This window comes from Montipora foliosa, chromosome 3 (assembly GCF_036669935.1).
Source record: "Montipora foliosa isolate CH-2021 chromosome 3, ASM3666993v2, whole genome shotgun sequence".
Taxonomy (NCBI): domain Eukaryota; kingdom Metazoa; phylum Cnidaria; class Anthozoa; order Scleractinia; family Acroporidae; genus Montipora; species Montipora foliosa.
The window spans coordinates 24,654,048-24,679,047 of NC_090871.1; the positions used below are offsets into that span (position 1 = coordinate 24,654,048).

The 25,000-nt window shown below is 40.4% G+C and overlaps 1 protein-coding gene across 18 annotated transcripts in view; it reads right to left on the minus strand.

Annotated features, from left to right (window-relative positions):
- LOC137997130 (uncharacterized) overlaps nt 1–25,000 on the minus strand; it is a 72,280-nt gene that overhangs the window by 21 nt on the left and 47,259 nt on the right. For 3 of the 18 annotated variants that reach the window (XM_068842922.1, XM_068842921.1, XM_068842917.1), the window contains 9 exons: nt 24,127–24,249; nt 20,277–20,399; nt 19,371–19,493; nt 13,623–13,745; nt 9,761–9,883; nt 8,855–8,977; nt 3,106–3,228; nt 1,863–1,985; nt 1–1,533 (listed from right to left, as the gene is read on the minus strand). The exon at nt 1–1,533 is cut by the window's left edge and continues 21 nt beyond it. In XM_068842922.1, the coding sequence (XP_068699023.1) occupies nt 1,127–1,533; nt 1,863–1,985; nt 3,106–3,228; nt 8,855–8,977; nt 9,761–9,883; nt 13,623–13,745; nt 19,371–19,493; nt 20,277–20,399; nt 24,127–24,249 (1,391 nt within the window). In that variant the 3' untranslated portion in view covers nt 1–1,126. Of the gene's footprint in view, nt 1,534–1,844; nt 2,777–3,105; nt 3,229–8,854; nt 8,978–9,760; nt 9,884–12,886; nt 13,294–13,622; nt 13,746–19,370; nt 19,494–20,276; nt 20,400–24,126; nt 24,270–25,000 lie in introns of those variants that run through there. The other 15 variants (XM_068842934.1, XM_068842924.1, XM_068842925.1 and 12 more) reach the window with 14 other exon arrangements.

Consider the following 25,000-nt stretch of genomic DNA (forward strand, 5'->3'; position numbering starts at 1 on the left):
TCTGTGGTTTTAGCTATGACGTCATCATGCTACCGTCCGTCCACCCCTCCATGTATGCCAATGAGACCATTATCACGGGACCATATCGTGGCCTCAAAGTTGACCGCTCACCAATTACTGGGTTTCGATTGGATCGCAGGCTCAGGCCATTTTTTGGAGATCTTGTTTGAAAAAGCTCGTTATTTCTTGGTTCCAGTATTTTCACGATTCTTGTTCGAAGACAAACTGGCGTGTTTCAGTGACATACATCAAAATGTGAATGATTTCGTTCTCAGAGATAAAGTGGAATAAAGTACGTCAATAAAACTATTTTTGGACCTTAAACTGACAAAGTGTCCTTACGATCTGTCACATCAAGAGCTAGTACGCCTGCAACTACTAATTTTAGCGTGATTCCTATTCGCTGGGTTTTGACAGCTCACTCTGAAATGGCTTTTTTCTTTTTCCGTTCGCTTGCTGAGGATTTGTTTTTGTTTTTTTGTTTTTTTAGCTCATACGATTCAATAAAAAATTATTGGTCAACTTGTGAATTCCACAGTATATTTCACTTGAAAAATCGATATCGCACTCATCGCTTCGTGATTCGTGCGATATCGGTTTTTCGCGTCAAATTCACCGTGGAATTCACTAGTTAGGGAATGAAGTTTTCTCTAGAAGAATGCGAAGAAAATGATTTAACTAAGCAGTACCCGGAAATACCAAAACGCAGACAATTCTAAACACCTTTTATTTAGTACGCTAACCCTACAGGACCCTACAGCAACTGTAAGAATAAATAACCCGAGAGCTCCGCTTTTAGGCTTGGCTAAATCTATATATTATTTCCTATTTTTACAATTCCTCCTAAATTGTTTTCTTCCAGCTGAATTAGAGCAGGCAACAAGACCTGGCAAATTTTCCTGACGGGTATGTTTGAATACTCCCTCTAGCAAACTGTTAAGAATATAATGTCTTAAGCATACCTTTTTACGCTATGATTTATGCATAATACACTCAACACATTACTTAGGACTACAAAGAGATGAGAAATATAACTAGAGACGATAAATATTATTCAGGACGGTAAAGAGATATATATTTAATTATCTCAGCTGAGCAATAATGCACCTTAAATTAGTCGCCAATCTTATAAACGCGATTTTTGACAAAAAGCAAAAGGAGCCCGAGCAAAAGAAGGGTATTCACAATATTCGTCAAACCACTTTGCAGAGCTAACGATCATGTGCGCACAATTCTTGTTACGCGGACGACCGGTTCCCCATGCGTTATAACGTTTGCTGTTCGTCTTCTCTGCTGATATACCGTCAAACCAAAGCAAATTGCCATTTTCTCGCTTCATACCAAGCCTAACAATTTTTTTCCCCGCTTGCCTCATCAAGCGAGCAATAAAGTTGTTTTCCTGCTCCGATTTAATTATTGGAATGTCTGCTAATATTTTCTGGCATGTTTTTCGAGCATCTTCCAGTTTTTTGGGTTGATCCGCAAGCAGTATATAGCAATATTTGTCATTTGCCACCCAGTCTTTAGGACAATCTAAAAACGGAATATGAGCAAACAAAAATTGTCATAACATTAAAGATGGCACAAGTGTACCGTAAGGTTGTAGAGTGCAGATTGCAAAAGGTCGGTTGATAATTTTGCTATAACAGTAACTTAACAACATCATCCTCATCGTCACCTGTAACTCAATTATCGTAAATAGGAGTCGCCTGCACCTTGTAACTATCACTAAACAATGCATCTGGACAATAAGTATCTTCTTACTTTTGAAGGTCTCTTCTTACTCTTAAGTTATTGTAAAATGTAAATATTCCTTTTCTTTTGACCGTAAAGAATGAAATTTGTTACGAATGAAATCTTGCCTGAGCAGTTTCGTCCGTCTCCAACATATTCTTCCTTACAAGTGCAGTTATATGAACCAATGGTGTTGTTGCACACGGCCACATGGCTGCAGTTATGTTTTCCTGTTGAACACTCATCGATATCTGGGAACAGCACCAACAAGCTATAATTAGTAAAATATCCTTTTACTTTCTAGTGGCATTAAGTCACTGTCCACGAGATCTTTAGACTCTGTATTTTGTACTCGTGCCCAAGCTTTTTCACCTTTAATTAGTCTTTCTCTGAACGCTATTCATGCGGGTACATTTCATCGGTATTTTTCGTGTAATATCCAGCCAAAAGAAAAGCCGAAATAAAAAGGCCAAGTTGCATAAAGAATGGTAAACATCATTGCTTGCTTTTATACACCCCACACCACACAGGTGATCCATCCTACTAGAGACGATAAATATTATTCAGGACGGTAAAGAGATATATATTTAATTATCTCAGCTGAGCAATAATGCACCTTAAATTAGTCGCCAATCTTATAAACGCGATTTTTGACAAAAAGCAAAAGGAGCCCGAGCAAAAGAAGGGTATTCACAATATTCGTCAAACCACTTTGCAGAGCTAACGATCATGTGCGCACAATTCTTGTTACGCGGACGACCGGTTCCCCATGCGTTATAACGTTTGCTGTTCGTCTTCTCTGCTGATATACCGTCAAACCAAAGCAAATTGCCATTTTCTCGCTTCATACCAAGCCTAACAATTTTTTTCCCCGCTTGCCTCATCAAGCGAGCAATAAAGTTGTTTTCCTGCTCCGATTTAATTATTGGAATGTCTGCTAATATTTTCTGGCATGTTTTTCGAGCATCTTCCAGTTTTTTGGGTTGATCCGCAAGCAGTATATAGCAATATTTGTCATTTGCCACCCAGTCTTTAGGACAATCTAAAAACGGAATATGAGCAAACAAAAATTGTCATAACATTAAAGATGGCACAAGTGTACCGTAAGGTTGTAGAGTGCAGATTGCAAAAGGTCGGTTGATAATTTTGCTATAACAGTAACTTAACAACATCATCCTCATCGTCACCTGTAACTCAATTATCGTAAATAGGAGTCGCCTGCACCTTGTAACTATCACTAAACAATGCATCTGGACAATAAGTATCTTCTTACTTTTGAAGGTCTCTTCTTACTCTTAAGTTATTGTAAAATGTAAATATTCCTTTTCTTTTGACCGTAAAGAATGAAATTTGTTACGAATGAAATCTTGCCTGAGCAGTTTCGTCCGTCTCCAACATATTCTTCCTTACAAGTGCAGCTATATGAACCAATGGTGTTGTTGCACACGGCCACATGGCTGCAGTTATGTTTTCCTGTTGAACACTCATCGATATCTGGGAACAGCACCAACAAGCTATAATTAGTAAAATATCCTTTTACTTTCTAGTGGCATTAAGTCACTGTCCACGAGATCTTTAGACTCTGTATTTTGTACGCGTGCCCAAGCTTTTTCACCTTTAATTAGTCTTTCTCTGAACGCTATTCATGCGGGTACATTTCATCGGTATTTTTCGTGTCATATCCAGCCAAAAGAAAAGCCGAAATAAAAAGGCCAAGTTGCATAAAGAATGGTAAACATCATTGCTTGCTTTTATACACCCCACACCACACAGGTGATCCATCCTACTAGTACGAATTGGCTGGATCTGGATCTAACCCTAACCCTGCATACGGCTGGGGCGCCGGAAATTTGAATTGACCAATCAGCATTCAGCGGGCGGGAAAAATTTTAGTGTCCTGACGTCATATCAATTGTGTGCTCTCTGGTTGGTTAGATACAAAATATTGAAATTTCAGTTGATCGTCTTCGATATCAACATTCAGTCCTAGCCTATCGATCTCTTCGTCTATATACATGAATTTTAGATTATATTACAATAGCTTTATACGCTGAATATGTGCAATCATATGGATTGGATCAGTAGAGCGGGTTTAAGATTTTATTCAAGGTGGACTGAGATAGTTACAAAATATTGGAGTTACAAAATAGTGGAGGCAGTGTGGCCCAGTGGTTAGGGCGCTTGCCTTGAGATCCGGAGATCCCGGGTTCAAGACCCGCTCTGACCACTCGTTGAATTTGATCTTGGTAGCTTCCCAGTCGCACTTGTAAATAGCCAACTGGTTAGCCTCCAGCCAGTTGGGATTCTTAACAGTTGTTGTTGTTCTGTTCTGTCGTTTCGTTGTGTTTCATTGGCCCTGAAAAGCCCCGATGGGGAGCGGTCAATTAAGTATGTATGTATGTATGTATAGTTACGGACTTATTCGGCAGAGGAAGACTTCGCCCACAGGACTCGGCTGCGAAGGAGTTTGTTGAAACCTTCCACCAGTCCAAAGTACATTTGTTCTAGAAACTTCAGATCATTCCCTCTCTGGCTTTCCGTTGGCAGGGGCTTAAGTCCTTTGTCTAGAGATAAATCGGTGGCCTCCTTGCAGTTTATCGACGGTTTTGGTTGGGGACGGTGATCGGTGAAAGTTCGGTAACGTTTATACAAATTATTGCTACAAGAGAATGAATGTTGACACGAAAGGCATTTAAATCTGGGAACTTTCCTCTCTGGAGACCACATCGATAACCCACAGAGGATTTAGAAAACGAGATACTACAACAGATACAGCAGTAACAGATTAAAAATTTGAAACATTTTTGGGTTTTAAACTTTAAGTGTGGCACCAAAACCGGGTTACCCGCGTCCGGCAAATCTCTGGCTTATTTTCCCAAGGCAAGACTTTAGCTGAGAAATTATGCACTAAATAGCTTGTTCTTCGTCGAACTTAACCGAGAAATCTCCAGCCAAGTATTAGAATAGGTCAAAACAATTTTAATATAATTGCCTTTATATTTGTTTAACTTGGGAAAAAAAAGAAAAATACCCATGATCGGTTCATTTCGAGTGGCATTTGTTGCAGCTAAATAAACAACGCCATTTAGGCACACATGAAACGTAACACTTACGTTAGGACACTAAAATTTTGACTGCCGCGTGCACTGCGGGCGCAACCACCGTAAGCAAGGAACCGAATGGTATGTACTAAAATAAATGCTAACTTCAGTGACTGTGGATATTTTCCTATACTTCAGTGAATAATTGTTTAATAATATGAAATACAGGTCAATAACTGTACACGTTTTTTCGTCCCCAGAGTATCTAGCTTTACATGTGCAGATGTACGAGCCGTCTTTATTGTGACAATCTTCATTGACGTCACAGACAAAAAGAAGCATTTTGCATACATCAATATCTAGGTTTTATAGAAAAGAAAGGTTACGTTTATACAAACGTTGGCCTTGTAGCACTTATATTTTAAACAGAGTTACCTGAATAGAGTGTAATGTGAAGTGCTAGATTTCAATCCCATATGAACCATGTGAGCGTTAGCCCTACTGATGGAAATGCCCATTTCCATCTGTAGGGCTAACGCTCACATGGTTCATATGGGATTGAAATCTAGCACTTCACATTACACTCTATTCAGGTAACTCTGTTTATAGAAAAGAGGATGTCCAATGTAAAAATATAACGTTGATTCTATTGTTTCTACGTGGGGTCAAGTGATTGTATTAAATCATTTTAGCAAAATTGGTTTACGACATGGGGACGGCAGAGAACTCATAGAGCTTTGGTCCCTGACTAATTTGACATATTGTTCTGGAAAAACCGCAAGGTACTTTTGTAAATGGTTTAAACCCAGGAATCAATTCAAATCGTTTCATAGCGGAGCTCCGCGCGCTCCGAAAACGCGCGCGTGCGCGTGCGCGGAGCACCATTGTTAACAAAATATGGTAACCCATCGATGTGAGAAATCTTGGTTTTATAGCCATGACGTCATCGACCGGCCGTACATACATACGTACGTGCGTACGTCCAGACGTACGTACGTAAGTCCACCCCTCCATGTATGCCAATGCGACCAGTATCACGCTTGTTTACAGCATACATCTTTGATATCGGACATCCATGTTTTGATCAATTGACACCTGTCCAAACAAAGCATCCGCTGACCAGTACCACGTGACCATATCGCGGGCCCAAGCTTAGAGCTTACCGAGGGGTCATCATTTATTTCCATCCCTCAAACTAACATTTTCCTTTTTAATCAACTTATACGACGTACAATCTACATTAGACTTCAAATCTACTTCAACGAAACAAAGATTTTAAACAAGCTGAGAAGATTCACAATAGGTAAGGCAAAGAGTTGAACGCGGATCGATGGTTTCACTTTGCAGTTTCCGATATCCACTAGACCAACGAGACAAGCTCTCGGAAAGTCGAATTTTTTAGAGTATTGACATAATAGTACCCAGCAAAACAATTGAAAGTTAACCGTCTTCAACGCGGTTTTTAGACCTAAATAGACTATAGATCAGCGCGGCTTAGCCTAGAAACGCTATTGCTTGTTGAACTAAAGCTGTAATTCTGCCTGTTTTCATTCTTTTTACAGCGGTAAACATGTCAATACTAACATGGGATATTGAGACGTGTAATTGTTACGAAATGTCCAATGTCAATTTAAGGGATGGAAATTAGTGTTGACCTTACCGAGGTCTACTGGTTTTTTTTTTTTGTTTGTTTGTTTTTTTCAAGTTGACCGCTGACCAGGTACTGGTTTTTCGATTGGATTGCAGGCTCAACCCAGGTTAACTCACCTAAACATAAGGAAAAAACCTTAAATGATAATGACCACAACCAGGTTTTCTAACCCGCAAGAATGACCACCCCCAGCAAACCGTTGTTTTAACGAAAACCGCTGGCCAGCAACCTTGTTCTGGTCATTGCTGTCTAAGGTCTTCCAAACATTCATTGTTCGCCCACTCTCCGTGGCTCGATGCGGCTACACGGCCATACTACATCAACTATAGTTCTTACACAGTCAACGCTTTTTGTGTTCAGGTGGAAAACGGTTTGCTGGTTTTAATCCAGTTTGACCTATCGTGATATCTGTGGTCCACACAGGTGGCTACGCAGATATTCAAGTCAAGCATCGGAGCTCGAGGGGTATAAACTTAAAGCTGAGTGCTTATTTTTAATTTCTTTAGAGCTGCTTTTTTTCTCTGTATTGCAATTTTTCGCGCATCTTTAGAAGCACTGAAAAGGTTACATGATTCTTGGAGGACCTGTGTCTAGAACAGAAACGAAGGCAGAGCGAAATGGAACGACAACGACAAGATAGAATTCCAGTAATAGTTCATACTTAGTGGAAGAAGTTACTCCATAAATTCTTTCCTGCGGGCACTAAACCCTTTGTTATTGTTACGGATGTGTTATTTAAAGTGGATGAGTATTTTTAAAAGGTGTTTTAATCGGTTCTTCCTTTGTTCAGGAATGAAAATCAAATTTTTATTGTCAACTGGAATTAAATAACAATTATCTGTTCTCTTTTGGAGTTGATTAGGTTGTTTGTTTCGCTCTAAAATGCGAGCGAACAAGTGCTTTTTAATCCGTTTACCCAACGTACTGGTTTTCGTTTTTCCTCGACAGTGACAAGAAAGTCCTGCCCTATGTTATAAACACGCAATCGAAATGAGTTCTCGTAAAATTAGGGGGAAATCTCATTAGCTTGTGTTTTCAGAATTAACTTCACTTCCCACGGCCTGCTCCCGTCTGACCTTGTAGCTCAGTCGGTAGAGCGGCGGAGATCTAACCCGAAGGTCGTGGGTTCAATTCCCACTCTGGTCAAAGTTTTTCTCTGTCCTTGTGTGGGCCCATTTCCATCTGTAGGGCTAACGGTCACATGGTTCATATGGGATTGAAATCTAGCACTTCACATTACACTCTATTCAGTTAACTCTGTTTAAAATATAAGTGCTGCACGGCCAACGTTTTTATAAACGTAACCTTTCCTTGTGTTTTCAGAAGTTTGTTTAAGGCACCTAAACGTTATTTAAGTGTTGGAGCGGATCTTGTTTGAAGTTCGTCCTTTCTTGGTTGCATTGCCATATTTTGCCGATTCTTGTTCCAAGCCAAGTTGGCGTGTTTTAATGAAATACATCAAAATGTGAATGATCTCGTTTCGGAGAAAAAGTGCATTATACTAGATCAGTAAAACTATTCTTTGACCTCCAACTTCCAAGGAATTTTTTTTAATGGCTTCTAATTTTAGCGTAATTCCTATTTTTTTGGCTATTGACAGTTGCCTCTGAAATGGCTTTTTTTACTTTTCCATTCGCTCGCTAAAGGTGTGCTAGTTTTCTTTCAAAACGCATCCTGTTCAACAAAAATTCATTGCCAAACTGGTGAATTCCAAAGAAAAATTTCACTCAAAACACCAATATCGTACTCATCGCTTTGTGATTCATGCGATATCGGTTTTTAGTGGAATTCACTAATTAGCCAATGAATTTTACGATAGAAGAAAGCAAAGAAAATGATTTAATTATTAAAGCAGCAACCGGAAACATTAAAACGCGGACAATTCGAAACCTTTTATTTTCACTAACCCTACAGGCAGTAAGAATAAATAACCAGGGAGCTCCGCTTTTAGGCTTGGCTACATCTATATATTAGTTGCTCTGTCTCGGGAGATTTCCTAACAACTCAAAGAAGATAGTAGAGTCCACTCGACTATCGCCTCCTGCGACTTTGACGCTTCTTTCGTCCTGCGTACAACCGTAACTCCATAGTACGCGCTGAACCGTCTACTCTTTGTTACTTTCATAGTTGCACAGGCTTGGGAGGTTCGCTAACAACTCAAGAATCTAGTAGAGTCAACTCCACTATCGCCTCCTACGACTCTTATGCTTCTTTCCTCCTGTGTGCAACCGTAATTTCATGTTACACGCTGAACCGTGAACTCTTTGTTAATTTCATAGTTGCACAGTCTTGGGAGGTTTGCTAACAACCGTGGCAAGAATATTAATCTAGGAGAGTCCACTCGACTATCGCCTCCTACGACTCTTACGCTTCTTTCCTCCTGCGTGCAACCGTAACTCCATAGTACACGTGCAGAACTTAGTCTCACCTGAGCAGCTTCGTCCGTCTCCAACATATCCTTCTTGACATGCGCAGTGATATGAGCCAATGGTGTTTTTGCACACGGCCACATTGGTGCAGTTGTGTTCTCCTGTTGAACACTCATCGATATCTGGGAACACAGCCAACAAATGAATTAAATATCTTTTCACTTTCAATTGTGGATAAGTCACTGTGCGCGAAATCAATAGATACCGTATGTTGTTCTCGTGTCCTAACTTTCTCGCCTTAAATTAATCGTAACTATTAAAAAATTCTCGAATCTGATTGGTTATTAACAGCTTGATTTCAGCATTAATAGGACGGTTTGTAATTGTACAGTTGCACGCGTCATCAAGCCCGCGCTTGATGTACTTGAATAATTTATCCTTTTTCAGAGCTTTAAAAAAAACAACTATTAAAGCAAAGTTGAGCAGATCCAGCTGTAAGAATTTTATCAATGTCATCTCCTCCGGCCTATTTTGCAATAGCTAAGATTAATTGATAATAGGACTTTTTTGTCGAACAATTCAGGGAGTAATCGTGCTCGAAATTTCATATAGGTCTCGCGCATCGCGCTCAGCTTATTTTGAAACTACTTGCATGATTATTTCCCGAAAAGGTATTCCACTCAGTTCTATTACCATTATGAATAATTGCTTTCTGTGAACATAATATTTTGCGGGTTGATGACTGGACAGGTTATGATAATATTTTTCATGTGATATTCAATCTTTAGAAATTAAAACGTGAATAAGAAACGTCAACTTGCATCAAGAACGGTAAACATTATTGGATGCTTTTGTACACCACACATTCGGTCAATTGGTGCTTTCTACGTGTTCTGTTCGGTTAGTTCTGAAATGATAAGGAAGTATTATTCGCCCCCGAACAGCCGAATAGTATATATTCTTGCCTGAACAGTTTCGTCCATCTCCAACATATCCCTCCTTACAAATGCAGTTATATGAACCAATAGAGTTGTTGCACACGGCCACATGGCTGCAGTTATGTTTTCCCGTTGAACACTCATCGATCTCTGGGAACAGAACCAACAAATTGTTATAAGTAAAATGTCCTTTTTTTTTCAATTGGCAATAAGTGACTGTTCACAAAACCGTTAGACTCTGCATTTTGTACTCGAACCGAAGCATTTTTTTTTAACCATTAATCGGTCTTTCTCTAGGACAAGTATCCACAATTTAGTCCAGCCGTTATCGACCAAAAAAAAACTGAATTGTTCAATTTGATGATAAAAGCATGAAACTTGGCCACATCACTAATGACCCTGCTCTTTTGCCAACGAACATCGGCTTTACATCGCGAATACGGTTTTCAAGAGTAAGGATATTCACCGTAAAACCTGGATCTCAGCTGATAAGAAGACTGAGAAACGACTGGATTATTTTCTGGTTGATAAGTTTTTATGGAAATCCTCGATGAGCTGCAGGGCCTACATACCCGCGTCGGAAATCTACGAATCTGACCACCTGTTGCTAGGTCTTCGAGTACGCCTCCCCTCCAAACGCCAACGCCGCAACATCTTCCAAAAACGCCCACCGAAACCCAAACCGAACCTCAAACTCCTCCGCGATGACGCTAAAAAGCGTAAAGCTTTCTCCAACATCACGCGTAGTGAACTTTTCAACCACCCTCTCTTCCATGACCGTTCTCCGAATGCGATTGAGCAGAGAATCTCCGATGCGCTCAACGTTGCTGCAACGGACACCTGCCCACCAGCCGAAAATGAGGACCCAGTTTGGTATACCTCAGATTTCAAGGCTAAGATCGAAGAGATGCTCGCTGAGAAAGACCCTAAAAAGCGAAAAAAGAAGATCCGAGAAATGCGCAAGCTTCGGCAAACGCTAAAAAGTCACTACTACAAGTCACGCTCTCAAAAAATCAACCAGGCTGCAGAAAATCGCAAAATCGAAGAAGAGTTTCGCCTCATGCGTGAAGCCAAAATGGTCAAAAACAGCGACAAGCTGGTTTGCCCGCCTGAAAAACTCCGTGAACACTTCACCAACCACTTCGGCTCTCGTGAAGTCAAAACTCCCCCCGAAATCTCCGACTCTGAAAGCCACCCGTATGTCCTCCCAGAACGCGAAATCGCCGTTGATGAGTCCCCTCCAACAGTTGAAGAAGTTAAAAGTGCGTTCTCAAAGCTCAAAAACGGTAAAGCTATCGGCACCGACGGTCTTGCCGCTGAGCTTTTGAAATACAACGACTGCCCTGCCCTAGCAGAACTGGTCACTGAACTGCTGACCAACGTCTGGAATGGTGGTGAGGTCCCCGACAGTTGGAAACACTCCCGCGTGCGGTGCCTTTTCAAGAACAAAGGTCTTGCTTCTGACCCTTCGAAATACAGAGGTCTGAGTATCAACTCGCTGCTGAATAAGGTGCTTATGATTATCGCGTTGGACAGAATGAAAGAGTCCTACGAATCTAATATCATGCCCGAACAGTACGGTTTCAGGTCCGGTGTAGGCACTGTTGATGGTATCTTCGTCGCAAAAAGACTGATAAAGACGACGTTAGGCTACTTCAACGCCTGTTTCATCGATTTACGAGCTGCTTTTGATCACATCTCTCGCCCGTTACTGTACGAAATCCTTCGTCTCCGCACTGGTGCCAATAAGCTAATCGATATTCTCGAGAAAAACTACGAAAATACGACGGGGTACATCTCTGGTACCAAAAAAACTGATGCTTTCGACATCAAAGTCGGGGTACGCCAAGGTGCACAAGAGTCCCCCTGCATCTTCAACATCTCTTTGTATTTATTTGTATTTTGCATTTATTTGTATTTGTATTTAAAATGTCAGCAATTTTTACAAACATGCCCAAAAGATTATGTCTCAGATTAGAAGCATCAAAAATCTTACGTGTCGTTTTTGTACCATCGTGAGCTTCGTATCTTTGGTTTTAGCTATGACGTCATCATGCTACCGTCCGTCCACCCCTCCATGTATGCCAATGAGACCATTATCACGGGACCATATCGTGGCCTCAAAGTTGACCGCTCACCAATTACTGGGTTTCGATTGGATCGCAGGCTCAGGCCATTTTTTGGAGATCTTGTTTGAAAAAGCTCGTTATTTCTTGGTTCCAGTATTTTCACGATTCTTGTTCGAAGACAAACTGGCGTGTTTCAGTGACATACATCAAAATGTGAATGATTTCGTTCTCAGAGATAAAGTGGAATAAAGTACGTCAATAAAACTATTTTTGGACCTTAAACTGACAAAGTGTCCTTACGATCTGTCACATCAAGAGCTAGTACGCCTGCAACTACTAATTTTAGCGTGATTCCTATTCGCTGGGTTTTGACAGCTCACTCTGAAATGGCTTTTTTCTTTTTCCGTTCGCTTGCTGAGGATTTGTTTTTGTTTTTTTGTTTTTTTAGCTCATACGATTCAATAAAAAATTATTGGTCAACTTGTGAATTCCACAGTATATTTCACTTGAAAAATCGATATCGCACTCATCGCTTCGTGATTCGTGCGATATCGGTTTTTCGCGTCAAATTCACCGTGGAATTCACTAGTTAGGGAATGAAGTTTTCTCTAGAAGAATGCGAAGAAAATGATTTAACTAAGCAGTACCCGGAAATACCAAAACGCAGACAATTCTAAACACCTTTTATTTAGTACGCTAACCCTACAGGACCCTACAGCAACTGTAAGAATAAATAACCCGAGAGCTCCGCTTTTAGGCTTGGCTAAATCTATATATTATTTCCTATTTTTACAATTCCTCCTAAATTGTTTTCTTCCAGCTGAATTAGAGCAGGCAACAAGACCTGGCAAATTTTCCTGACGGGTATGTTTGAATACTCCCTCTAGCAAACTGTTAAGAATATAATGTCTTAAGCATACCTTTTTACGCTATGATTTATGCATAATACACTCAACACATTACTTAGGACTACAAAGAGATGAGAAATATAACTAGAGACGATAAATATTATTCAGGACGGTAAAGAGATATATATTTAATTATCTCAGCTGAGCAATAATGCACCTTAAATTAGTCGCCAATCTTATAAACGCGATTTTTGACAAAAAGCAAAAGGAGCCCGAGCAAAAGAAGGGTATTCACAATATTCGTCAAACCACTTTGCAGAGCTAACGATCATGTGCGCACAATTCTTGTTACGCGGACGACCGGTTCCCCATGCGTTATAACGTTTGCTGTTCGTCTTCTCTGCTGATATACCGTCAAACCAAAGCAAATTGCCATTTTCTCGCTTCATACCAAGCCTAACAATTTTTTTCCCCGCTTGCCTCATCAAGCGAGCAATAAAGTTGTTTTCCTGCTCCGATTTAATTATTGGAATGTCTGCTAATATTTTCTGGCATGTTTTTCGAGCATCTTCCAGTTTTTTGGGTGGATCCGCAAGCAGTATATAGCAATATTTGTCATTTGCCACCCAGTCTTTAGGACAATCTAAAAACGGAATATGAGCAAACAAAAATTGTCATAACATTAAAGATGGCACAAGTGTACCGTAAGGTTGTAGAGTGCAGATTGCAAAAGGTCGGTTGATAATTTTGCTATAACAGTAACTTAACAACATCATCCTCATCGTCACCTGTAACTCAATTATCGTAAATAGGAGTCGCCTGCACCTTGTAACTATCACTAAACAATGCATCTGGACAATAAGTATCTTCTTACTTTTGAAGGTCTCTTCTTACTCTTAAGTTATTGTAAAATGTAAATATTCCTTTTCTTTTGACCGTAAAGAATGAAATTTGTTACGAATGAAATCTTGCCTGAGCAGTTTCGTCCGTCTCCAACATATTCTTCCTTACAAGTGCAGTTATATGAACCAATGGTGTTGTTGCACACGGCCACATGGCTGCAGTTATGTTTTCCTGTTGAACACTCATCGATATCTGGGAACAGCACCAACAAGCTATAATTAGTAAAATATCCTTTTACTTTCTAGTGGCATTAAGTCACTGTCCACGAGATCTTTAGACTCTGTATTTTGTACTCGTGCCCAAGCTTTTTCACCTTTAATTAGTCTTTCTCTGAACGCTATTCATGCGGGTACATTTCATCGGTATTTTTCGTGTAATATCCAGCCAAAAGAAAAGCCGAAATAAAAAGGCCAAGTTGCATAAAGAATGGTAAACATCATTGCTTGCTTTTATACACCCCACACCACACAGGTGATCCATCCTACTAGTACGAATTGGCTGGATCTGGATCTAACCCTAACCCTGCATACGGCTGGGGCGCCTGAAATTTGAATTGACCAATCAGCATTCAGCGGCCGGGAAAAATTTTAGTGTCCTGACGTCATATCAATTGTGTGCTCTCTGGTTGGTTAGATACAAAATATTGAAATTTCAGTTGATCGTCTTCGATATCAACATTCAGTCCTAGCCTATCGATCTCTTCGTCTATATACATGAATTTTAGATTATATTACAATAGCTTTATACGCTGAATATGTGCAATCATATGGATTGGATCAGTAGAGCGGGTTTAAGATTTTATTCAAGGTGGACTGAGATAGTTACAAAATATTGGAGTTACAAAATAGTGGAGGCAGTGTGACCCAGTGGTTAGGGCGCTTGCCTTGAGATCCGGAGATCCCGGGTTCAAGACCCGCTCTGACCACTCGTTGAATTTGATCTTGGTAGCTTCCCAGTCGCACTTGTAAATAGCCAACTGGTTAGCCTCCAGCCAGTTGGGATTCTTAACAGTTGTTGTTGTTCTGTTCTGTCGTTTCGTTGTGTTTCATTGGCCCTGAAAAGCCCCGATGGGGAGCGGTCAATTAAGTATGTATGTATGTATGTATAGTTACGGACTTATTCGGCAGAGGAAGACTTCGCCCACAGGACTCGGCTGCGAAGGAGTTTGTTGAAACCTTCCACCAGTCCAAAGTACATTTGTACGAGAAACTTCAGATCATTCCCTCTCTGGCTTTCCGTTGGCAGGGGCTTAAGTCCTTGTCTAGAGATAAATCGGTGGCCTCCTTGCAGTTTAGCGACGGTTTTGGTTGGGGACGGTGATCGGTGAAAGTTCGGTAACGTTTATACAAATTATTGCTACAAGAGAATGAATGTTGACACGAAAGGCATTTAAATCTGGGAACTTTCCTCTCTGGAGACCACATCGATAACCCACAGAGGATTTAGAAAACGAGATACTACAACAGATACAGCAGTAACAGATTAAAAATTTGAAACATTTTTGGGTTTTAAACTTTAAGTGTGGCACCAAAACCGGGTTACCCGCGTCCGGCAAATCTCTGGCTTATTTTCCCAAGGCAAGACTTTAGCTGAGAAATTATGCACTAAATAGCTTGTTCTTCGTCGAACTTAACCGAGAAATCTCCAGCCAAGTATTAGAATAGGTCAAAACAATTTTAATATAATTGCCTTTATATTTGTTTAACTTGGGAAAAAAAAGAAAAATACCCATGATCGGTTCATTTCGAGTGGCATTTGTTGCAGCTAAATAAACAACGCCATTTAGGCACACATGAAACGTAACACTTACGTTAGGACACTAAAATTTTGACTGCCGCGTGCACTGCGGGCGCAACCACCGTAAGCAAGGAACCGAATGGTATGTACTAAAATAAATGCTAACTTCAGTGACTGTGGATATTTTCCTATACTTCAGTGAATAATTGTTTAATAATATGAAATACAGGTCAATAACTGTACACGTTTTTTCGTCCCCAGAGTATCTAGCTTTACATGTGCAGATGTACGAGCCGTCTTTATTGTGACAATCTTCATTGACGTCACAGACAAAAAGAAGCATTTTGCATACATCAATATCTAGGTTTTATAGAAAAGAAAGGTTACGTTTATACAAACGTTGGCCGTGTAGCACTTATATTTTAAACAGAGTTAACTGAATAGAGTGTAATGTGAAATGCTAGATTTCAATCCCATATGAACCATGTGAGCGTTAGCCCTACTGATGGAAATGCCCATTTCCATCTGTAGGGCTAACGCTCACATGGTTCATATGGGATTGAAATCTAGCACTTCACATTACACTCTATTCAGGTAACTCTGTTTATAGAAAAGAGGATGTCCAATGTAAAAATATAACGTTGATTCTATTGTTTCTACGTGGGGTCAAGTGATTGTATTAAATCATTTTAGCAAAATTGGTTTACGACATGGGGACGGCAGAGAACTCATAGAGCTTTGGTCCCTGACTGATTTGACATATTGTTCTGGAAAAACCGCAAGGTACTTTTGTAAATGGTTTAAACCCAGGAATCAATTCAAATCGTTTCATAGCGGAGCTCCGCGCGCTCCGAAAACGCGCGCGTGCGCGTGCGCGGAGCACCATTGTTAACAAAATATGGTAACCCATCGATGTGAGAAATCTTGGTTTTATAACCATGACGTCATCGACCGGGCGTACATACATACGTACGTGCGTACGTCCAGACGTACGTACGTAAGTCCACCCCTCCGTGTATGCCAATGCGACCAGTATCACGCTTGTTTACAGCATACATCTTTGATATCGGACATCCATGTTTTGATCAATTGACACCTGTCCAAACAAAGCGTCCGCTGACCAGTACCACGTGACCATATCGCGGGCCCAAGCTTAGAGCTTACCGAGGGGTCATCATTTATTTCCATCCCTCAAACTAACATTTTCCTTTTTAATCAACTTATACGACGTACAATCTACATTAGACTTCAAATCTACTTCAACGAAACAAAGATTTTAAACAAGCTGAGAAGATTCACAATAGGTAAGGCAAAGAGTTGAACGCGGATCGATGGTTTCACTTTGCAGTTTCCGATATCCACTAGACCAACGAGACAAGCTCTCGGAAAGTCGAATTTTTTAGAGTATTGACATAATAGTACCCAGCAAAACAATTGAAAGTTAACCGTCTTCAACGCGGTTTTTAGACCTAAATAGACTGTAGATCAGCGCGGCTTAGCCTAGAAACGCTATTGCGTGTTGAACTAAAGCTGTAATTCTGCCTGTTTTCATTCTTTTTACAGCGGTAAACATGTCAATACTAACATGGGATATTGAGACGTGTAATTGTTACGAAATGTCCAATGTCAATTTAAGGGATGGAAATTAGTGTTGACCTTACCGAGGTCTACTGGTTTTTTTTTTTTGTTTGTTTTTTTTTTTCAAGTTGACCGCTGACCAGGTACTGGTTTTTCGATTGGATTGCAGGCTCAACCCAGGTTAACTCACCTAAACATAAGGAAAAAACCTTAAATGATAATGACCACAACCAGGTTTTCTAACCCGCAAGAATGACCACCCCCAGCAAACCGTTGTTTTAACGAAAACCGCTGGCCAGCAACCTTGTTCTGGTCATTGCTGTCTAAGGTCTTCCAAACATTCATTGTTCGCCCACTCTCCGTGGCTCGATGCGGCTACACGGCCATACTACATCAACTATAGTTCTTACACAGTCAACGCTTTTTGTGTTCAGGTGGAAAACGGTTTGCTGGTTTTAATCCAGTTTGACCTATCGTGATATCTGTGGTCCACACAGGTGGCTACGCAGATATTCAAGTCAAGCATCGGAGCTCGAGGGGTATAAACTTAAAGCTGAGTGCTTATTTTTAATTTCTTTAGAGCTGCTTTTTTTCTCTGTATTGCAATTTTTCGCGCATCTTTAGAAGCACTGAAAAGGTTACATGATTCTTGGAGGACCTGTGTCTAGAACAGAAACGAAGGCAGAGCGAAATGGAACGACAACGACAAGATAGAATTCCAGTAATAGTTCATACTTAGTGGAAGAAGTTACTCCATAAATTCTTTCCTGCGGGCACTAAACCCTTTGTTATTGTTACGGATGTGTTATTTAAAGTGGATGAGTATTTTTAAAAGGTGTTTTAATCGGTTCTTCCTTTGTTCAGGAATGAAAATCAAATTTTTATTGTCAACTGGAATTAAATAACAATTATCTGTTCTCTTTTGGAGTTGATTAGGTTGTTTGTTTCGCTCTAAAATGCGAGCGAACAAGTGCTTTTTAATCCGTTTACCCAACGTACTGGTTTTCGTTTTTCCTCGACAGTGACAAGAAAGTCCTGCCCTATGTTATAAACACGCAATCGAAATGAGTTCTCGTAAAATTAGGGGGAAATCTCATTAGCTTGTGTTTTCAGAATTAACTTCACTTCCCACGGCCTGCTCCCGTCTGACCTTGTAGCTCAGTCGGTAGAGCGGCGGAGATCTAACCCGAAGGTCGTGGGTTCAATTCCCACTCTGGTCAAAGTTTTTCTCTGTCCTTGTGTGGGCCCATTTCCATCTGTAGGGCTAACGGTCACATGGTTCATATGGGATTGAAATCTAGCACTTCACATTACACTCTATTCAGTTAACTCTGTTTAAAATATAAGTGCTGCACGGCCAACGTTTTTATAAACGTAACCTTTCCTTGTGTTTTCAGAAGTTTGTTTAAGGCACCTAAACGTTATTTAAGTGTTGGAGCGGATCTTGTTTGAAGTTCGTCCTTTCTTGGTTGCATTGCCGTATTTTGCCGATTCTTGTTCCAAGTCAAGTTGGCGTGTTTTAATGAAATACATCAAAATGTGAATGATCTCGTTTCGGAGAAAAAGTGCATTATACTAGATCAGTAAAACTATTCCTTGACCTCCAACTTCCAAGGAATTTTTTTTAATGGCTTCTAATTTTAGCGTAATTCCTATTTTTTTGGCTATTGACAGTTGCCTCTGAAATGGCTTTTTTTACTTTTCAATTCGCTCGCTAAAGGTGTGCTAGTTTTCTTTCAAAACGCATCCTGTTCAAGAAAAATTCATTGCCAAACTGGTGAATTCCAAAGAAAAATTTCACTCAAAACACCAATATCGTACTCATCGCTTTGTGATTCATGCGATATCGGTTTTTAGTGGAATTCACTAATTAGCCAATGAATTTTATGATAGAAGAAAGCAAAGAAAATGATTTAATTATTAAAGCAGCAACCGGAAACATTAAAACGCGGACAATTCGAAACCTTTTATTTTCACTAACCCTACAGGCAGTAAGAATAAATAACCAGGGAGCTCCGCTTTTAGGCTTGGCTACATCTATATATTAGTTGCTCTGTCTCGGGAGATTTCCTAACAACTCAAAGAAGATAGTAGAGTCCACTCGACTATCGCCTCCTGCGACTTTGACGCTTCTTTCGTCCTGCGTACAACCGTAACTCCATAGTACACGCTGAACCGTCTACTCTTTGTTACTTTCATAGTTGCACAGGCTTGGGAGGTTCGCTAACAACTCAAGAATCTAGTAGAGTCCACTCCACTATCGCCTCCTACGACTCTTATGCTTCTTTCCTCCTGTGTGCAACCGTAATTTCATGTTACACGCTGAACCGTGAACTCTTTGTTAATTTCATAGTTGCACAGTCTTGGGAGGTTTGCTAACAACCGTGGCAAGAATATTAATCTAGGAGAGTCCACTCGACTATCGCCTCCTACGACTCTTACGCTTCTTTCCTCCTGCGTGCAACCGTAACTCCATAGTACACGTGCAGAACTTAGTCTCACCTGAGCAGCTTCGTCCGTCTCCAACATATCCTTCTTGACATGCGCAGTGATATGAGCCAATGGTGTTTTTGCACACGGCCACATTGGTGCAGTTGTGTTCTCCTGTTGAACACTCATCGATATCTGGGAACACAGCCAACAAATGAATTAAATATCTTTTCACTTTCAATTGTGGATAAGTCACTGTGCGCGAAATCAATAGATACCGTATGTTGTTCTCGTGTCCTAACTTTCTCGCCTTAAATTAATCGTAACTATTAAAAAATTCTCGAATCTGATTGGTTATTAACAGCTTGATTTCAGCATTAATAGGACGGTTTGTAATTGTACAGTTGCACGCGTCATCAAGCCCGCGCTTGATGTACTTGAATAATTTATCCTTTTTCAGAGCTTTAAAAAAAACAACTATTAAAGCAAAGTTGAGCAGATCCAGCTGTAAGAATTTTATCAATGTCATCTCCTCCGGCCTATTTTGCAATAGCTAAGATTAATTGATAATAGGACTTTTTTGTCGAACAATTCAGGGAGTAATCGTGCTCGAAATTTCATATAGGTCTCGCGCATCGCGCTCAGCTTATTTTGAAACTACTTGCATGATTATTTCCCGAAAAGGTATTCCACTCAGTTCTATTACCATTATGAATAATTGCTTTCTGTGAACATAATATTTTGCGGGTTGATGACTGGACAGGTTATGATAATATTTTTCATGTGATATTCAATCTTTAGAAATTAAAACGTGAATAAAAAACGTCAACTTGCATCAAGAACGGTAAACATTATTGGATGCTTTTGTACACCACACATTCGGTCAATTGGTGCTTTCTACGTGTTCTGTTCGGTTAGTTCTGAAATGATAAGGAAGTATTATTCGCCCCCGAACAGCCGAATAGTATATATTCTTGCCTGAACAGTTTCGTCCATCTCCAACATATCCCTCCTTACAAATGCAGTTATATGAACCAATAGAGTTGTTGCACACGGCCACATGGCTGCAGTTATGTTTTCCCGTTGAACACTCATCGATCTCTGGGAACAGAACCAACAAATTGTTATAAGTAAAATGTCCTTTTTTTTTCAATTGGCAATAAGTGACTGTTCACAAAACCGTTAGACTCTGCATTTTGTACTCGAACCGAAGCATTTTTTTTTAACCATTAATCGGTCTTTCTCTAGGACAAGTATCCACAATTTAGTCCAGCCGTTATCGACCAAAAAAAAACTGAATTGTTCAATTTGATGATAAAAGCATGAAACTTGGCCACATCACTAATGACCCTGCTCTTTTGCCAACGAACATCGGCTTTACATCGCGAATACGGTTTTCAAGAGTAAGGATATTCACCGTAAAACCTGGATCTCAGCTGATAAGAAGACTGAGAAACGACTGGATTATTTTCTGGTTGATAAGTTTTTATGGAAATCCTCGATGAGCTGCAGGGCCTACATACCCGCGTCGGAAATCTACGAATCTGACCACCTGTTGCTAGGTCTTCGAGTACGCCTCCCCTCCAAACGCCAACGCCGCAACATCTTCCAAAAACGCCCACCGAAACCCAAACCGAACCTCAAACTCCTCCGCGATGACGCTAAAAAGCGTAAAGCTTTCTCCAACATCACGCGTAGTGAACTTTTCAACCACCCTCTCTTCCATGACCGTTCTCCGAATGCGATTGAGCAGAGAATCTCCGATGCGCTCAACGTTGCTGCAACGGACACCTGCCCACCAGCCGAAAATGAGGACCCAGTTTGGTATACCTCAGATTTCAAGGCTAAGATCGAAGAGATGCTCGCTGAGAAAGACCCTAAAAAGCGAAAAAAGAAGATCCGAGAAATGCGCAAGCTTCGGCAAACGCTAAAAAGTCACTACTACAAGTCACGCTCTCAAAAAATCAACCAGGCTGCAGAAAATCGCAAAATCGAAGAAGAGTTTCGCCTCATGCGTGAAGCCAAAATGGTCAAAAACAGCGACAAGCTGGTTTGCCCGCCTGAAAAACTCCGTGAACACTTCACCAACCACTTCGGCTCTCGTGAAGTCAAAACTCCCCCCGAAATCTCCGACTCTGAAAGCCACCCGTATGTCCTCCCAGAACGCGAAATCGCCGTTGATGAGTCCCCTCCAACAGTTGAAGAAGTTAAAAGTGCGTTCTCAAAGCTCAAAAACGGTAAAGCTATCGGCACCGACGGTCTTGCCGCTGAGCTTTTGAAATACAACGACTGCCCTGCCCTAGCAGAACTGGTCACTGAACTGCTGACCAACGTCTGGAATGGTGGTGAGGTCCCCGACAGTTGGAAACACTCCCGCGTGCGGTGCCTTTTCAAGAACAAAGGTCTTGCTTCTGACCCTTCGAAATACAGAGGTCTGAGTATCAACTCGCTGCTGAATAAGGTGCTTATGATTATCGCGTTGGACAGAATGAAAGAGTCCTACGAATCTAATATCATGCCCGAACAGTACGGTTTCAGGTCCGGTGTAGGCACTGTTGATAGTATCTTGGTCGCAAAAAGACTGATAAAGACGACGTTAGGCTACTTCAACGCCTGTTTCATCGATTTACGAGCTGCTTTTGATCACATCTCTCGCCCGTTACTGTACAAAATCCTTCGTCGCCGCACTGGTGCCAATAAGCTAATCGATATTCTCGAGAAAAACTACGAAAATACGACGGGGTACATCTCTGGTACCAAAAAAACTGATGCTTTCGACATCAAAGTCGGGGTACGCCAAGGTGCACAAGAGTCCCCCTGCATCTTCAACATCTCTTTGTATTTATTTGTATTTTGCATTTATTTGTATTTGTATTTAAAATGTCAGCAATTTTTACAAACATGCCCAAAAGATTAGAAGCATCAAAAATCTTACGTGTCGTTTTTGTACCATCGTGAGCTTCGTATCTGTGGTTTTAGCTATGACGTCATCATGCTACCGTCCGTCCACCCCTCCATGTATGCCAATGAGACCATTATCACGGGACCATATCGTGGCCTCAAAGTTGACCGCTCACCAATTACTGGGTTTCGATTGGATCGCAGGCTCAGGCCATTTTTTGGAGATCTTGTTTGAAAAAGCTCGTTATTTCTTGGTTCCAGTATTTTCACGATTCTTGTTCGAAGACAAGCTGGCGTGTTTCAGTGACATACATCAAAATGTGAATGATTTCGTTCTCAGAGATAAAGTGGAATAAAGTACGTCAATAAAACTATTTTTGGACCTTAAACTGACAAAGTGTCCTTACGATCTGTCACATCAAGAGCTAGTACGCCTGCAACTACTAATTTTAGCGTGATTCCTATTCGCTGGGTTTTGACAGCTCACTCTGAAATGGCTTTTTTCTTTTTCCGTTCGCTTGCTGAGGATTTGTTTTTGTTTTTTTGTTTTTTTAGCTCATACGATTCAATAAAAAATTATTGGTCAACTTGTGAATTCCACAGTATATTTCACTTGAAAAATCGATATCGCACTCATCGCTTCGTGATTCGTGCGATATCGGTTTTTCGCGTCAAATTCACCGTGGAATTCACTAGTTAGGGAATGAAGTTTTCTCTAGAAGAATGCGAAGAAAATGATTTAACTAAGCAGTACCCGGAAATACCAAAACGCAGACAATTCTAAACACCTTTTATTTAGTACGCTAACCCTACAGGACCCTACAGCAACTGTAAGAATAAATAACCCGAGAGCTCCGCTTTTAGGCTTGGCTAAATCTATATATTATTTCCTATTTTTACAATTCCTCCTAAATTGTTTTCTTCCAGCTGAATTAGAGCAGGCAACAAGACCTGGCAAATTTTCCTGACGGGTATGTTTGAATACTCCCTCTAGCAAACTGTTAAGAATATAATGTCTTAAGCATACCTTTTTACGCTATGATTTATGCATAATACACTCAACACATTACTTAGGACTACAAAGAGATGAGAAATATTACTAGAGACGATAAATATTATTCAGGACGGTAAAGAGATATATATTTAATTATCTCAGCTGAGCAATAATGCACCTTAAATTAGTCGCCAATCTTATAAACGCGATTTTTGACAAAAAGCAAAAGGAGCCCGAGCAAAAGAAGGGTATTCACAATATTCGTCAAACCACTTTGCAGAGCTAACGATCATGTGCGCACAATTCTTGTTACGCGGACGACCGGTTCCCCATGCGTTATAACGTTTGCTGTTCGTCTTCTCTGCTGATATACCGTCAAACCAAAGCAAATTGCCATTTTCTCGCTTCATACCAAGCCTAACAATTTTTTTCCCCGCTTGCCTCATCAAGCGAGCAATAAAGTTGTTTTCCTGCTCCGATTTAATTATTGGAATGTCTGCTAATATTTTCTGGCATGTTTTTCGAGCATCTTCCAGTTTTTTGGGTTGATCCGCAAGCAGTATATAGCAATATTTGTCATTTGCCACCCAGTCTTTAGGACAATCTAAAAACGGAATATGAGCAAACAAAAATTGTCATAACATTAAAGATGGCACAAGTGTACCGTAAGGTTGTAGAGTGCAGATTGCAAAAGGTCGGTTGATAATTTTGCTATAACAGTAACTTAACAACATCATCCTCATCGTCACCTGTAACTCAATTATCGTAAATAGGAGTCGCCTGCACCTTGTAACTATCACTAAACAATGCATCTGGACAATAAGTATCTTCTTACTTTTGAAGGTCTCTTCTTACTCTTAAGTTATTGTAAAATGTAAATATTCCTTTTCTTTTGACCGTAAAGAATGAAATTTGTTACGAATGAAATCTTGCCTGAGCAGTTTCGTCCGTCTCCAACATATTCTTCCTTACAAGTGCAGTTATATGAACCAATGGTGTTGTTGCACACGGCCACATGGCTGCAGTTATGTTTTCCTGTTGAACACTCATCGATATCTGGGAACAGCACCAACAAGCTATAATTAGTAAAATATCCTTTTACTTTCTAGTGGCATTAAGTCACTGTCCACGAGATCTTTAGACTCTGTATTTTGTACTCGTGCCCAAGCTTTTTCACCTTTAATTAGTCTTTCTCTGAACGCTATTCATGCGGTTACATTTCATCGGTATTTTTCGTGTAATATCCAGCCAAAAGAAAAGCCGAAATAAAAAGGCCAAGTTGCATAAAGAATGGTAAACATCATTGCTTGCTTTTATACACCCCACACCACACAGGTGATCCATCCTACTAGAGACGATAAATATTATTCAGGACGGTAAAGAGATATATATTTAATTATCTCAGCTGAGCAATAATGCACCTTAAATTAGTCGCCAATCTTATAAACGCGATTTTTGACAAAAAGCAAAAGGAGCCCGAGCAAAAGAAGGGTATTCACAATATTCGTCAAACCACTTTGCAGAGCTAACGATCATGTGCGCACAATTCTTGTTACGCGGACGACCGGTTCCCCATGCGTTATAACGTTTGCTGTTCGTCTTCTCTGCTGATATACCGTCAAACCAAAGCAAATTCCCATTTTCTCGCTTCATACCAAGCCTAACAATTTTTTTCCCCGCTTGCCTCATCAAGCGAGCAATAAAGTTGTTTTCCTGCTCCGATTTAATTATTGGAATGTCTGCTAATATTTTCTGGCATGTTTTTCGAGCATCTTCCAGTTTTTTGGGTGGATCCGCAAGCAGTATA